Genomic DNA, 14726 nt, shown 5'->3' with positions numbered 1-14726 from the left:
CGGAAGATCAGAGAAGGAAGTGAGTCCCTGTGTCTGGTATTGACACGCGGAAAGTTCTGCCGTTGGCCCATGGCCAAATACAAAGCAAAGGCTGAAAACCTCACAAAACTTCTTAATGCTGCACAAACAGCAGGAAGCCGTTTAGGACAATCGAACTCACGAAACATTTGAAGGGTCAAAAAGGCTCGGTGCCTGCGACCTGAGGCGTTGTGGCTGGGTCGAATATGCTCTCAGTGATGCTGGTTGTTTCGTTGGGGCAAAATGTATTGATTGGGGAGGTTTTCTGAAAGTGGTCTAGCACAAAAATTTTGCCCAATTTCACGCAGAAATTTATAAATTTCAGAAAATATAAGGATAGTTGCTTTACAGGGCCGTTTGTAGCAGAACCAATGAAAAAGGTGCGGGCGGCTCTGGCATGCTCTCAGCTCGAAGACCAAGTCTCGCTCTTCTACCGAGCAAGGCCAGCAGCATCAACTGACTCACTCCTGGACTAGGCACCCCGAAAACACCGATATCTTGCTCGAAAACGGGTCAATAAAACATTTTCGTCACAACCAGCTTACTATGCCTAAGCTGTTGATTCCAAGTTGGGGCCCACGGGACCCAACTCTTGGTAATTTTTCTGAAAGTTCTAAATCTGTCGGTCAGACTTCCACTGAATTGTAACGCGGGACATTGCTTCATCGTTCTAAATATGGATTGTCATTGCACCAATAGCAGTTGGCACACATCGCCTGTCGTTCGCTCACTATTATAGTTCCGCAGGCCATGAAAGGGTATTGCTGGTTTTAATAAATATAGGTTTAAACAAAATGTCCAATCACAATCGCTGTCCTTTGTTTATTGCGTCCTGGAGAGACCCGACTTAAGCGGCGGCCCAGAATCAGTAAGGTTGTTATCGATGTCGACGTGGTCTGTAGAGGCGAAACAGTCGGCATCCTCGAAAATGCACAATTCTTGGTCACGTCAAAGAGATGGGCCTGTTGTTTGGAACAGAAGAACACAAGACACGGCAGAGAGGAAGTAGACAGTACGGAGGGCAGTCCTGGCCACTTTCTGGCCCCTGAAAACGGTAAGAGTCCAGAGGAGGGTGATGAGCCCTTTTATATCGGCCGTATCTTTGTCGACCTTTGTAGAACCCACGTATCCTCTTAATTCACACTCAGCTGATTCCAATTGAAGAGAGGTAAAGCTTATTGTCTCGCACTGGCTCCGACTTCTCGTCCTTGCGCGGGGTGTGGTGGTGAAAAACATTTATAACGCAATAAATATTTACAGAGAGGTGATTGGGGAAGGCCCTATTGGCCCTTTCCCCTAACAATACTAGGTGGAGCCCCTATTCCGGGGCCCCATTGGCAAGCAACGCCGCCCGCGTCCGGTGAACCAAGGCCTTTTGGGTCTTTAGGTCCTGACAGCCGAGCAGGGCCGCCTCCCAGTCCTCTCTGGTGGGGTTGGGGGAGATAGATGGGTTTGACTGACACGCCCAAACCATGTGGAAGGCGTCAGCCACCTCCCCACAGAACTGGCACGCGCCATCAAAGGATGTATTGAAATGTTTAAGCACCGCCGGGCACAGTACAGTGTTAGTAAGAATTTTGATGAGGAGGCGCTCGTCAGCGCGATCCAGACCCTTACAAGGGGCCGGGTAGCGCCAGTCTTCCTCCTTGTAGTAATCGGTGATTTGTTTGAATGTAATGGCCAGATTGTCTGATTGGGAGTACCCTTCCAAGGACAGGGAGATAGCCCGGGGAGAGAGTGCGCGGGCGGCCTGATCGGCCTGTTCGTTTCCCTGGAGTTCCTGGTGACGTGACCGGGGGCCCAAATCAGGTTGCGTGGAGTTGGATCTTCAGATCGACAGCTATATTCCAGTATGCGCCAGGCAAGCGGGGGAGCCCAGCCCAACTCGTAGTTCCGACAGGCCCCTCGCGAGTCGGTGATGATGTGTTTCGACTTGGGAGTAGTGAGAGCAAGAGCAATGGCAATCTTCTCCGCGTGTGTTGCGCTGTAGCCTTTGAAAGTGAGCCCGTTGACTGTGTTTGTGTTGTGTACGACTGCGGCCGTGTACCACACCCCGTGGTGTGGGCCGGCAACGTCCACGTAATACACATTTAACAATACTGCAGATTGGGCGAGTAATACACATGTTGGTTACCATAGTATCGCGCCAACGCTTCCGCGCGCGCCTGGCGACGACCGCTATGGTCTTCTCTGGACATGTTGCGGGGAAGGGGTCGGACCCGGAGGGCGCGTCTCCAGGGTTCTGGCACTCTCTCCCTTTCCTCAATATGGTAGTCATGTTTGATGTGTAGCCGGTCCAAGAGGCGGCGACCGGACGTGGTCTGTGGAGGTCAGTCCGGAGGTCAGTCCTGGCCACTTGCTGGCCCCTGAAAACGGTGAGAGTCCAGAGGAGGGTGATGAGTCATTTTATATCGGCCGTATCTTTGTCGGCCTTTGTAGAGCCCACGAATCCTCATCATTCACACTCAGCTGATTCCAATAGAAGAGAGGTAAAGCTTATGGTCTCGCACTGGCTCCGACTTCTCGTCTTTGCACGGGGCAGCAGGGCCGTCGGTCTTGTCAGGCGGCCGTCGCGGTTTTCTGCGCCGTCTCCTGTGGGCGCATGCGCAGTACACGCTCACGAGAATCACCAGAGTGGCCGCGAGGCAGCAAACCAAGACGATCACACTCGTGGTCAGCGTCCAGCGTCCGTGCTGCGTGGTTCTTTTGCGATCTGCAAACAAATGGAGCCGCGCTCATTAGTAATAGAGCCTCAGACGGCTCTCTAGGTGTCTTCGAACTCGCTTCTCGTATTTTGTTGAAGCTTGCGTCTAAATAACGTTGAAAGAAAAATCTCACAGAGCTTCGAGAACGCCGAGAATAAAATAAAACTGCTCTTAAGCATTTTGCAAGCTATTTAGCGCATTATTTCCTTCCGGCAAGATCCAGTCGATGCTATGCCTGTGAATTGAACTCACTGTCAATATGAATAGTGGGCTTTGGGAAATAAGTGCTAATATCAGGTAAAGGCAAAGAATTCAGCAATATAATGTTAATAACTGGTGAATAAAACGTGTTTTTTTTAAAGCAGAGCGGGTGGCGTGGTGTAATTGCGGCTCTCTTTTACGTTATTTGATGTGCTCTTTCACTGACACGAGAATGCCCGTAAGTTTCAAGAGTGCTGAGAGTTCACTGAATCTCAAGAACCATAATTTAATCATGTGCGAAAGGCTGAATAATATTTTGTAGGCAAGATGTATTCTTTTGGAATTTCTTGTTTTTTCTTGTGTCTGTGGAATGCATGCAATCGTTCAAGACACAGCGTAATATTAGGTATAGTAGGAACCCTACACAGGAGACCAGTCAGCAGGGAGGTAGCGGTAGCATTTATTGCTACAGCCTGTGTGGCATCATCTAAGTAACAATAGCAAGCTTCTAGTCTCTTAGTATTAGTCGAGCGTTAAGCAAAACAAAACCAAAACAAATAAAAACGAACGCTTAACCAAAGGCTCACCTCCTCGTTCTATGAGGGTCTGTGCTGAACTGAGGGTTCGGACGTATGTGCGGTAGCTTGCATCTGGAGGCATCCAAACCACGACCAGATATTCAATGGAAGGGCGGAGCCTGGTGACAAACATGGGACCCATTCCTCGGCTCCAGAAGCTGCGCTGAGAGCGGTTGCCTCTCCCTGCATCGAACACTTCTACACGTAGCCGCTGTTGCTCCCGGATCGTCGTCGTCCTCGTGTCGTTGACAACAGGCGTCCAGCAGGTCAGCGAGAAGGACGTGTCCGTGTAGTTGCCCACGCTGCATGTCAGCCCTGAGAAGCCGTCGTCTGCAAGGGAACCATCATGCGTCATCCTTACTACGGTGTTACTAGGATTAAGTAATCGCTGGTGTCGCGTTCAAAGCTTGCTGAGTTCGATGGGTGCGTCGTACACTAAAGAGTCATCATAATCATCATCATCAGCCTGACTACACCCACTGCAGTGCAAAGGCCTCTCCCATGTCTCTCCAATTAACCCTGTCCTTCGCCAGCTGAGGCCACTGTATCCCCGCAAACTTCTTAATCTCATCCGCCCACCTAACTTTATGCCGTCCCTTGCTACCCTAAAGAGTGCGAACCTAATATTCGTCTGAAATCTTCCTTTGCCCTGAACGGAGAATCGGCGTCTTTCTTGCCGCATAGCCCTCTTCTCGAACCAAAAGCTTCTCTTAATACAATCTTCGCATAGCGCTAAAGAGGGCTTTTATTGTTGGGACTGAGTTGCTTGAGTATTGTCTTCAAGACAGCTTCGTATAGTGCTTCGCAGTGCTCTTACAACAAAGAAAAATAAGGCTAGTACTTGAATTTCAGTTTTCTTTTCGTGTATCAATGCTTCTAGACGAGGCCATAGATATACTGTAGTGTATTTGTTGGGAACAAAGGTGGGAAGCAATGAGCATGAGCCGGACAATATGAGATAGAAAGGGAGCGAATAGCAGATCGTTTACGAGTGATCGGTGTTGGCGGCATGGTCTCTACGCAAAGAGCTAACCAAATGGTTGTCTTTTTGTGTTAAAATGACGTTGTCTTGGATGGAATATAAACTCAGCAAGCGCGCCTAGCGATACTTTACAACACGCCAACATTGCCATCCCCATCACTAGGGCCAACGATGTACTAAATGTGTACATGGCGTCCGTTGTTATCGACTTTCCTGCCTTGCGCTCCTGTACATACTTATCTGAATATCTGAAACCGATTGTTTCAGATATTCATTTTTCCCTCTTGCCATAAAAGAATGGAATAGTTTGAACCCCTCTATCACTACTAATACATCTTTGCAGAAAATTGTAATTCTTGTAGAAGAACAGTTGCGCGATAATTAAATAGATAATTAAATCATAATTATACAAGTACAACAGACCACTCGTATCACTGCATATAACAGCATCTGTATGAACATATTACTTACAATGTATAAAATTGCACCCTTTTCTGTGAAAAATGCTCTTTCGTTATGTGTTTTATTTTCTGTTATCTGTGTTTTTTTCCCATACTCATGTAATTACTTGCAAATACAGTGTTTTTAATATATATCATTCCATTTGTATTCAATTTGTACCTTAATATGTGCCCGTCCTGTTAAAATCTCAATGAGATTGACAGCATCTGAAATAAAATAAATAAAAATAAAATGTGAGCAAAAGTCCGACGGAGCTCTAGAAGGATGAACTGGTTTGCGGCCACTCATGATAAAATATGCGGCTTCTCTTGTAAATATTTTGTAACAATATGCTTGTTAAAGTGCCCTGTTCTATAGACTTTCGCAATATCTTCTTTTTTTTACGCCCTATGCATGCTCCTTCTACTGGCCAACTACGTTTGACACAACAGCCGCGGAACGTCATTGGTTGGAAGCGTGACGTCAGAGTCCGTCGTCATTAATCACACTGGACCTGGCGAAAGAACCGATCAGAAAACGACTCTTTGCTAAATATGAACTCTGGCGTACATTCTCACAAGAAAACCTTAATATTATTTTGTTCGTAGTTACCAGTGCACGCTTTTTGGCACATATGTACGTTGCGATCAGTTGCATTTGTATGAGAAAAGAATGGTATGGGAGTGCACATTGGCAGCTGGTGTCAATAGAACGCTTCCTGTGAGGTTCACTCATGCAACTCTGTCCAACGTGGCCTAAAAAATCACATGAATAAGTATCCAGTATTACTTGCGTCTTATTTCTTATTTTGCCACTTTTTGTGTGTGAACCTACTGTCTGTCGTACCACTGAGCGCTTTCCCTGATAAGCAGTGAAGTATGCGATGAAGGGGAACGCACAAAGAAAAGAAACTTACTCTTTTGAGCGAACTTGAAACGACATCGCTTCCTCTGCATTCCCACGGCATTCTCAGCCCAGCATGCGAGAGTGACGTTGAGGAAAGAGACATTGAAGATTATCTCCAGGCTGTCAGCATGTGTCACAAGGGGTCTGCGAAATTGCTTCCCGTGTGACAGGTGTACTTGGTCGCTTGACGCTGAGGGTGTCTCCGTGCCGTTCTCGCTCAGCCAGAAGAAACGAAGACCTTCCTGGGGGTCGGAACGGACGTTGCAGGTCAGGTTGACGGGCGTGCCTGCCTCCACACTTATAAGGGGCACCTCTGTCCTGTCACACCGGGGCGAATCTGCGCGTCGGGGAAGAAACGTTGTATGCCGCATCGCATGGCCGGTTGTCTCCGCAAGGCTAGATTAGTTTTGGAACTTTAAATCAATCATTGGACTAATTTTAACATGTTGAGTTGATCTTTAGAGAAGGCCTGTACATCAAGTGAGAATGACGAGAGGAAAAGGAACGAATGGAAGGAAATGAGAGGAAATACAAAAATAAGAGCAATATATACATGATTACACTACACATAAAGTTTATAACTAGAATCAATAATTGGGCAAAATGTTTTAACATCTTGATATGACCTTTAGATAAGGCCTGTACTTTGCGTGAAAATGACGAGAGGAAAATTAACGAATGAAAGGAAATAAAAGGAAAATATAAAAATAAGAGCAATATATACAAGATTACACTGCACATAGAGTTTATAATTTAAATTAATCATTGGACAAAATGTTTTAACATCTTGAGTTTATCTTTAGAGAAGGCCTGTACTGAGCGTGAGAATGACGAAAGGAAGAGAAACAAATCAATTGAAATAAAAGGAAATATAAAAAAGGACCAATATATACGTTATTACACCGCAAATATAGTTTATAATTTGGTAACAATAGGCGACAAATGCACGAAAGAACAAAATAGAAGCTTTTAAAGACACTACGCATGCTTTATGCTTACAGCTCTTCTCACACTACATACATCGCACGCGGATGGGGAGCGGCTTGCTTTCCACCTTCTCGCCGCCACTTCCGGTCGCAGTGCACGTGTAATTTCCGCTGTGCCTGGGATCCACCCGGCGGATCACGAGATAGCGTGACGTCACCACTGTGTCTTCGGCTGGTTCTCTGCCGAGCTGGCGTCCGTCTTGACTCCAGGTGACATCGGTGACTGTGGAAGCCGTGACGACTGAGCACTCCATGTAGACATCTGCGCCCTCGGTGATGTGATTGGCGTTCAAACCGGTACCTAGTTTGATGTTCACTTCAGGCCTATCTGCGTAATGAACAAACATGTGCAACGCAAAGTGTAGCAGGAGAGGTCAATGAACTGTTACTCTTTACCATACGCGCACTGGAGCAAAAAGAAACTTTGTTCGGGTAATGTACTTCAAGGAGCGACTAAACATGTATATCTAGCCGCAATTGTAACATAGCTGATTTTTTTTTTTTGCGCGGTGTCAGGAAGAAAAAAATGGTTTCTTGGTTTCGTAGTGACGGTGTCGATATGCCATTTCAGTAGTCACAAGTTCAATGTTCGGCTTTTGCCTGTGGGTTATTTTTTTTAGATTATTAGAACACCTCATGCACGCCTTAGTTTATGCATAACTTGTACATGAAGCATTTTTCCTTCCTTTTTTCACTGCTTCGTCGCATCTTTCAAGGAGGAGTTCAAGTATAAAACGTAGGGTGGTTACCACACCTTTACAGTCCTCTTAAACTTCTACTCTTCCTCGGTCCTCATTGTTTCCCAAAGTCTGCATCAACCTTTATAAACTTCGTGACCAGGGGCTGAAAACTTACTTGAGATATTCAGAGTAAGGTAGCGACGGACCGCACCCCTGTCTTCACGCAGGTAGCCATTGGTTGCAAGACACTCAAGCTGCTTTCCCGCGTGCTCTAAAGCCGGCAGGAGAAGCACGCTGGTCGTGACGTTGCCTTCTGTTCGTGTGTGGCTGAGGCTCTCGTCCAATAACCGTCCGTCCAGGAACCACGTGACGTTGGCTTGGGGCCGACTTCCGTTCACTTTGCATTCGAAACTACTGGGAGCGGGAAAACCCGCACCCCAGTCTTCTTTAGAATCTGTGTTAGTTGGTCGGTAAACCCTAGAAAGGTTATGTGACAAGGCTGTTCCTGGAGCCTGCGCTGTTAGTGAGGGTACACGTGTCGAAGCCTTTGTCGGAGACACAACCCCCTTCTCGAAACCGGCCGTTGCAGAAGCGGCCAGCATCACCCAGCCGGAAGCGTCGTTCTTGACCTGAGGCCAACTCGAGAGCACAACGTCCTTGGGCGCTACTGGGAAAGGCGCGTCAGAAAGAAAATGCGTAGATGTTGATGCTCAATCGCTTAACCTGAACCTTTAAGCCTTTTGTTGCCTTTTAGTTATTTGGTATTAACATGAGGGCGAGAAAATCATCCACAACAAGATAAGCTAACACACCAGCAAGGTATCTTTATCCACGATAGACCATTCAAAGTGGCATCACTTGATAAATGTACAGCTGAAGAAAAGCTCACCTAACACAAGCGCTTGTTAACTGAAGCGACACGAAATTCAGCTATCTGAAGAGCATGTACAAATTTATGTACAAATCACGTCAGCGGTAGTCTTAAGTAGGTTCCTAGACAGAAGTGCAGGGAAGCTGGAGATTTCAAAAAAATATTTTAACTCAGGCTCTGTTCAAGCATACTTTGCCGATAATTGTCAAAACACCGGATGGCCGCGTTATTGTTTTAAAGAGTCGTGTTTCGTCTACGCTGCTCCAGAGGAAAGCCATTTGCACGTACTTACGGATCATGTCGAGCTGTACCGAAGACTCCGCGGGCCGGGAGGCTTCGCTGGTAGCCACGCAGCTGATATTAGCAAACAAGTGCTCTCTCTGCAAAGGGTCCAACTCGAGGATGATTTCGATCCCACCACCAGACGACTCCACGGTAGCTTGTGGCCAGTTCAGTGTCTTGCCATTTAGGCGCCATTGCAATGTCACCTTGTGATCGGCTGCAGGAGCAAACATCGAGCTTGTTACTCAAGGTTCCTTTCCAAAATATGCGGCACTGATAACATCTAATACTTTTATTTGAAGAGCTGAAAGTATGACTTCGTGTTTCCGAGCTTACAGTAGTCTAAATCTTCTCCATAGACTTGACCGATACAATGAAAGTGGGATTTAGAATACTGATGATGAAATGAATTCGTAATCGTCGCAGTCCTTAAATAGCTCAGTGCGTTGCCTACGTTAAGTATAGTTTCTGTAGCTCAGGAACAGTGGCATAGCACAGCTGCGTAGTTACGGGACCGGCTGAGAATACTGCCAGGTGAGAGAAAAGACTTTCTTTCTCTTAGCCGCTGGATGTGTTTGCGGGAGGTGAGCAAATATGGATTTGAGTTCATTTTGTTCTTTAAGAAATCAACGTTAACAGGCGGGAGAGTATTGTCAAAAGTGATTGCGAAATTTTTTCTATGAAATGACGCATTTAAGATTCTATGCTATTTCGCTTAGAGGCAGGAAAGCTCAACCCAGGGAAAAGCATTTAAACTAAACCCTGTTTTCCGGCCTACTCCACTGTGTCCCAGCAAGGTCAGGTATGAAAAAAGTCGGTAAGTATAGCACAAAATGCAAATAATGCTACAGGCCTACAACGCTAAGACGTGTTAGGGGAACAAATCTTTGTCTCCATATTTATCGATAATTGTAGAGGTCTTACTCGTTACCTGTTCTCAACGGGCACATGCTACGGGCTTTGCTTTGAATAAGTCCTAAGGTGACTCAAGATGTCGCGGCCTCGAATATAGCCGTTATTATTGGGTGAACTAGGTTTACCACGCTTGCACAATAGGTCTCAAATAATTTAAAGCTAACATATCCCGAATAAAGTTCCCTAACACACCGTCAATCGAGGACGTGTTTATAATTAATGTAAGCACTTAGAAATGTCCGTCTCACCTGAACGTGCAACACACTTCAGTTTCAAGGTGTCTCCTTCAGCGTACGGCCCAGCCGTTTGGTTTAATACAGTGCCATCTTGTTCCATGATTACCGGGGGAGGCAACGGAACTGCAAATGAGAAACAACAAACTTAAATGCCAAACATCTTTTTTGGTGTTCTACCACAAAATGAGTCAATAGCGAAACAGCCGGGATGTGCGGATGAAGCCTCGGAGTGACTCGGGTAAGCTCGGGTAAGTTCGGAGGAGCGTCGTGCCAGCTGCAGTCGAGTGTAGACCGGGTAATAAGATAAAGAGGGAGAAACGCGGTTGAATCTACGTGCAGATTCAATAATGAAGACGCGAAGATGAATTCGCCGGTGGAATGTACAGCGCAGCTAACGCTAAATCACTGACGAATCCGGTCCTTTGACAGATACCGAAACAGAGCGAAGTGCACGGTGAGCTCTAAAGGCAACGCAAAAGAAGAGAGCGCCAACGTGAGTCAACCGAACCAGCGGATATAGCGAGGGGGCAAGCCGAAGTAGAGTGACGAAGAAAGCATAACCGTACTAAACAGGTTGGGGAGACAGATGAATCGCGAGCAACGCGAAAGAGACTGAGAAAGAAGTGGCCATGATTAAGTTGCCGGTGGAACGTGCAGTCTCTGCCCCCCGATTCTTGGCCGATCTCCCAGTATAGGTATGTGCCATCTCTTTAATGGCTAACAACAACGACAGCAACATGCAGTCGAGAGGCGTATACAAGTGGCTTCAGAGATCACCCCCAAAAAAGGAACGGCGACTCAAATCGCAACGAGCAGCTTAGGCAGCTTTTCTCAAGAGGAAAGCCCCAAGAACGTTTGAGTGCAGCACGAAGTTTTAAGCTTATAAAGAGATAAAGAAATGGTTAATAAAGCGGAACAAAATCAAACACACTAGCTCACATTAATCCTATTTAGATTATCTACGTAAATCGGGCGCCAATTTTCTTCACCCTCGAAGCCAATAAACTGTGGCGGTCTCCACACCAAGCCTCAAACCCATGAGTACGGAGAATGGAGCCCTGCGCCCGCCTCCTATTCAGGCAGCTGAAGAGCGAGTAGAAAAAAGAAAGGGGGGGGGGGGGGGGGAGGTAGGGGGAGAATTTTATGCCTTAGAACAACGTCGATAGCATCCTTGTCTACTGAAAGTCTTTCATGCACGTGCCGTAAAGCTTAGCGATATCTTCGCCATTTATGCCTTCCAGCACTGCTTCCGGCTTGTCCTTCGCGGTTCCTAGGCTATAATAGAGCCACGACGCATGCCTTCTTTCTAGCCATCATAAAATAATGGCTTTTTAATAGCCCAGTTTCAGCGTGCTGCTGGCGTGAAATCTCGGCAAAAACGTGCGTCTGCTATTAAAGTTTTATACCTTCTACAACCATTAGAGATCAGCCGCCGCGGTGGCTCAGTGGCTATGGTGCTCGGCTGCTGTCCCGAAAGACGCGGGTTCGATCCCGGCCGCGGCGGCTGAATTTCTTTGGAGGAGAAATTCGAGGCCCGTGTACTGTGCGATGTCAGTGCACGTTAAAGAACCCCAGGTGGTCGAAATTTCCGGAGCCCTCCACTACGGCGTCTCTCATAGCCTCAGTCGCTTTGGGACGTTAAACCCCATAAACCAAACCAAACCAAACCATTAGAGATCAATCTCGCGGTTGTTTGGCCCGTTAGCGATCAATCATGGGTGTGTTATTATATGCGAATAGAAAGAACAGCACACAATTTATCAATCTCAGGTTGCTGGGTTAAAAAATTTAACAGGCCTCCGACGCGTAGGCGGGTGTTTGCGTTGTACTAGAGAAGCGGTCGTGAGAAAATATCTGCACCGGAAAGAAAACGACGCAGTGTGTTAGCGTCCGCCACCGAAGCAGTTTATTGCGCACGGTTACTCAGAGGCGGCAACGCTGTAACTTTCAACCTGTGTCATAGTACAGTTTGCATAGTGCCCACAATCGCAAGTAAAAAATAGAAAAGTTTTTCGCTCCTGGAAAGACTCGGCGGCTACGCTTTCAATGTACCTTTTTCAATTAATCGTTTCGAGCTCTTCCTAGTAACTAACCCTGCACACAGTAAAAGAGCCAGCAGAAAATTTTATTTGCTTATCTCTGCCCTGATGCCAAAATAGCGGCTACCGAATGCCTCAGATATATGCCGCAAATAAAAAATAGAACGAAAGAAATCATTGACGTCAGTTTGCTAGTGACAGCGGCCAGGGGTGACGGTACTTATACTTATTTTTTTTCCCCAGCGTATATAGTAAGCTGGGTCTCCAGTGCAGTTGGCCTCTTTTTCACTAGAGCGTTTATCGAATCAATGAATGCGTCCGTTTATTTAAAAAGGACGAATGCTTTTCCGCATTCAGTAGTTTTCCTTCAACGTGCGAGTGTTCCTCCTTAAAAGTGCTATTCCTTCATTGGAGAAGGATGGACAGCTGGGCGAGGTGGTAGTTGGGCGAGTAGGAATTGGTAGACGACGGTCAAAAGCAGGAAGACAAGCTCGTCTGTGTTGTCTTATTGCTTTAGTCCGTCGTCTAGTTCGCGCTATACCACCTACTATGAATTATTCCTGCATGTATGCAGGAGGAGACAAAAGGAAGAAATTTTGCCATAGTATGGAAGCTGTGTGAAAGAAGTGCATCATGGTGCATTCATTAATGTGCCGTGCTGCCGTGCCTGTCCAAACTTTAGGTTATCTGTCATTATTTAGACGGAGAGGCACGTGCTAGTAATTCCCAGTACTAGCACTTCCCAGTGGTTACGAGACCGTAAAAGTTAAATATGTTCTTTTTTCCTTAATGTTTTTTTTCTTTGTTGCGTCAAGTAGCGCTCAATTATTACGCTCCTGGGCGTTGTTTAAGATGTAGAGACCAGAACATAAGCAGGATGATTCAAATTCCACGGCGCAACACATGCTTCCAAGCGCAGACCCACGCAAACTTATGAAAAATCCACACAATTATGAACCTTAGTCTGATTGAAAGGTGATATTCTTAGGAAGGCAGATATGATCTCTTGCGTTTCAACCAGCGAAAATCGATAGTCGTTGCTTTGCATCGCGCCTTGAGACGGCGGACGAAACAACAATCTTCAATATTCTGTGGGGCCTGTTTCTTAATAACTTGATCCTCTTACGTATTTCACGGATGCTTGGTATTTTATCACGTCAGTCTGCGCACCGGGATAACGAAGTTCACATGCTCTGCCGCTTCTCTTCTATGCGCATTAATTTCGGTTTGACGCAACCGTCATGCAGCTTAAGGCTTCCCCTGTCCGCTTACAGGGCCCTGTACAGTCAGTCCCTTTCTCCTTGAGTAGTGCGTTATCAAACACATAGTTTAGAGACAAGTCCGCTGCAACCAAATTGAACGCAAAGCGCTTTATTTTGTTCAAGTTTTGAACGAGCCAGTCTTGGTTTACTTCAAGCAAGAAGGAAGGTAATTTTATGAAAGCTTTTTAGCGGCAATCTTCGTTGATTTCAGGAAAGACACTCAGGACGTGCACGATTAAGCTCCGCCATTCTGTTTTTTCTAACAAATCTCAGTTAGAGAACCTCGAAGTAAAAATGCTGATCCAACTTCTTTCGTTCATTTTAACTTGTGCAGCCCACCTTTTGAGACCAAAGCAAACGGTTAAAATGAGACTTGGGAAGCTCGGGCAAAGACAATGAATGGGTACAAAACAACTGCATCGTCTAAGGTGCTGCTTACCACGAACAATTCAGCGAAAAGTTTTCCCCGCCGCGGCTTTCCAACTGCCGCTTGACTTTACAGCATGCTCTTTCATCCGCCGTTAGCACATGATCCCCAGGCTGCTGCTCCGTCGATGGTCCCAGCACGGTCAAAGGGGCAGCTAAACCAAATGCTTCCCTCTTAGGATACTCCCTAACATATTGCGGGATGATCTGGCAACTATGTTCGGTCGGACCACATAGCCTAGCGGCTTCGTGTGCTGCCTTACGTACGGCTGGGTTTAGCTGCTGCCGAAGTTTCTTCTCCCGCTCATAAGCACATCGCATCTCGGCTGCTTACTGCGGCTGATCCAGCGTATGCGCACTGCCATGCCGAAAGAGTTGCATGTCCCACGCGACCTACCCTCTGAGCCTCAAAACGATGAAGTTGCCGCAGGCGCCTGAGCATTGCGAGACCTTGTCACGAGGGGTTCCTAGAGTACCACCGCCAGCACCGACGCTTAACCGGTAAACGATCCATTAACATCTTAGGGCCGTGCCAACCCCTCTATAAGCTGTAAAAGTAGAAACGGCTGCAAACCGTTAGTAAATGCTAGTACTGCGCTGTAGCTGTACTATGAGGGATGGCGTCAAGATCATCACGGGTGAGTTACGTATAAAAGCTTTCTGTCTTAAAACTAGCATGGAGCTAAGGCGAAGCGAGAGTTAGTATTGGGCGCGCAGAAATCAAAATGGAAAGAACGACCGTGGATGAAATGTAATATGCGCAAAAGGGATAGGAACAGCTGTTTAAGGTTAGCAGTGTGGAGTCCAAAGGAACAAATATTACACAAATCGACGAATCGCAGGTTGACCGGTCAGAAAGAAAAAAAAAATAGCTTGATAGAGTTGAGGCATCTGGAGAAGATACGAGATAGTTTGATAACAGTCAGGAAGATCTATGCCTGGTTGTGGGCTTGAGCTGGCTAGTTATGATCACTGAACTCACAAAGTTGAGATCAAGTCAAACACGCTTATCTTAATATTACTCAGAATAGCTTCGGCCCATACCATCTAAGAGAAATATTTCAAACATGCCATATTCACCAATTCACCGGCTCATATTACTCAGCATATAGATCTCTGCCAGGTGCGACCAAAACTTCAATTAACAATTTTAACTCTTGCATACATCTTTTCTGAAGATGGTAGTGTTTGTACAAAC

At 46.4% G+C, this 14726-nt stretch overlaps 1 protein-coding gene across 1 annotated transcript in view; it reads right to left on the bottom strand.

Moving 5' to 3' along the window:
• Positions 1–2360: 2360 nt before the first annotated feature.
• Positions 2361–14726, bottom strand: part of LOC149335756 (uncharacterized) — a 30293-nt gene continuing 17927 nt past the window's right edge. Inside the window, exons 3-10 of the mRNA XM_089554001.1 lie at positions 9814–9924; positions 8661–8867; positions 7673–8164; positions 6852–7145; positions 5842–6168; positions 3512–3832; positions 2529–2731; positions 2361–2384 (exon numbers count right to left, since the gene is read on the bottom strand). Of these exons, the coding sequence (XP_089410127.1) occupies positions 2361–2384; positions 2529–2731; positions 3512–3832; positions 5842–6168; positions 6852–7145; positions 7673–8164; positions 8661–8867; positions 9814–9924 (1979 nt within the window). The remainder of the gene's footprint in view (positions 2385–2528; positions 2732–3511; positions 3833–5841; positions 6169–6851; positions 7146–7672; positions 8165–8660; positions 8868–9813; positions 9925–14726) is intronic.

The sequence above is a fragment of the Amblyomma mixtum genome, chromosome 7 (genome assembly GCF_055824585.1).
Source record: "Amblyomma mixtum isolate Tamu chromosome 7, ASM5582458v1, whole genome shotgun sequence".
In the NCBI taxonomy this organism is placed as follows: Eukaryota; Metazoa; Arthropoda; class Arachnida; order Ixodida; family Ixodidae; genus Amblyomma; species Amblyomma mixtum.
The sequence above is the reverse complement of the archived record's forward strand: the minus strand, read 5'-3'. Positions and strand labels throughout refer to the sequence as shown.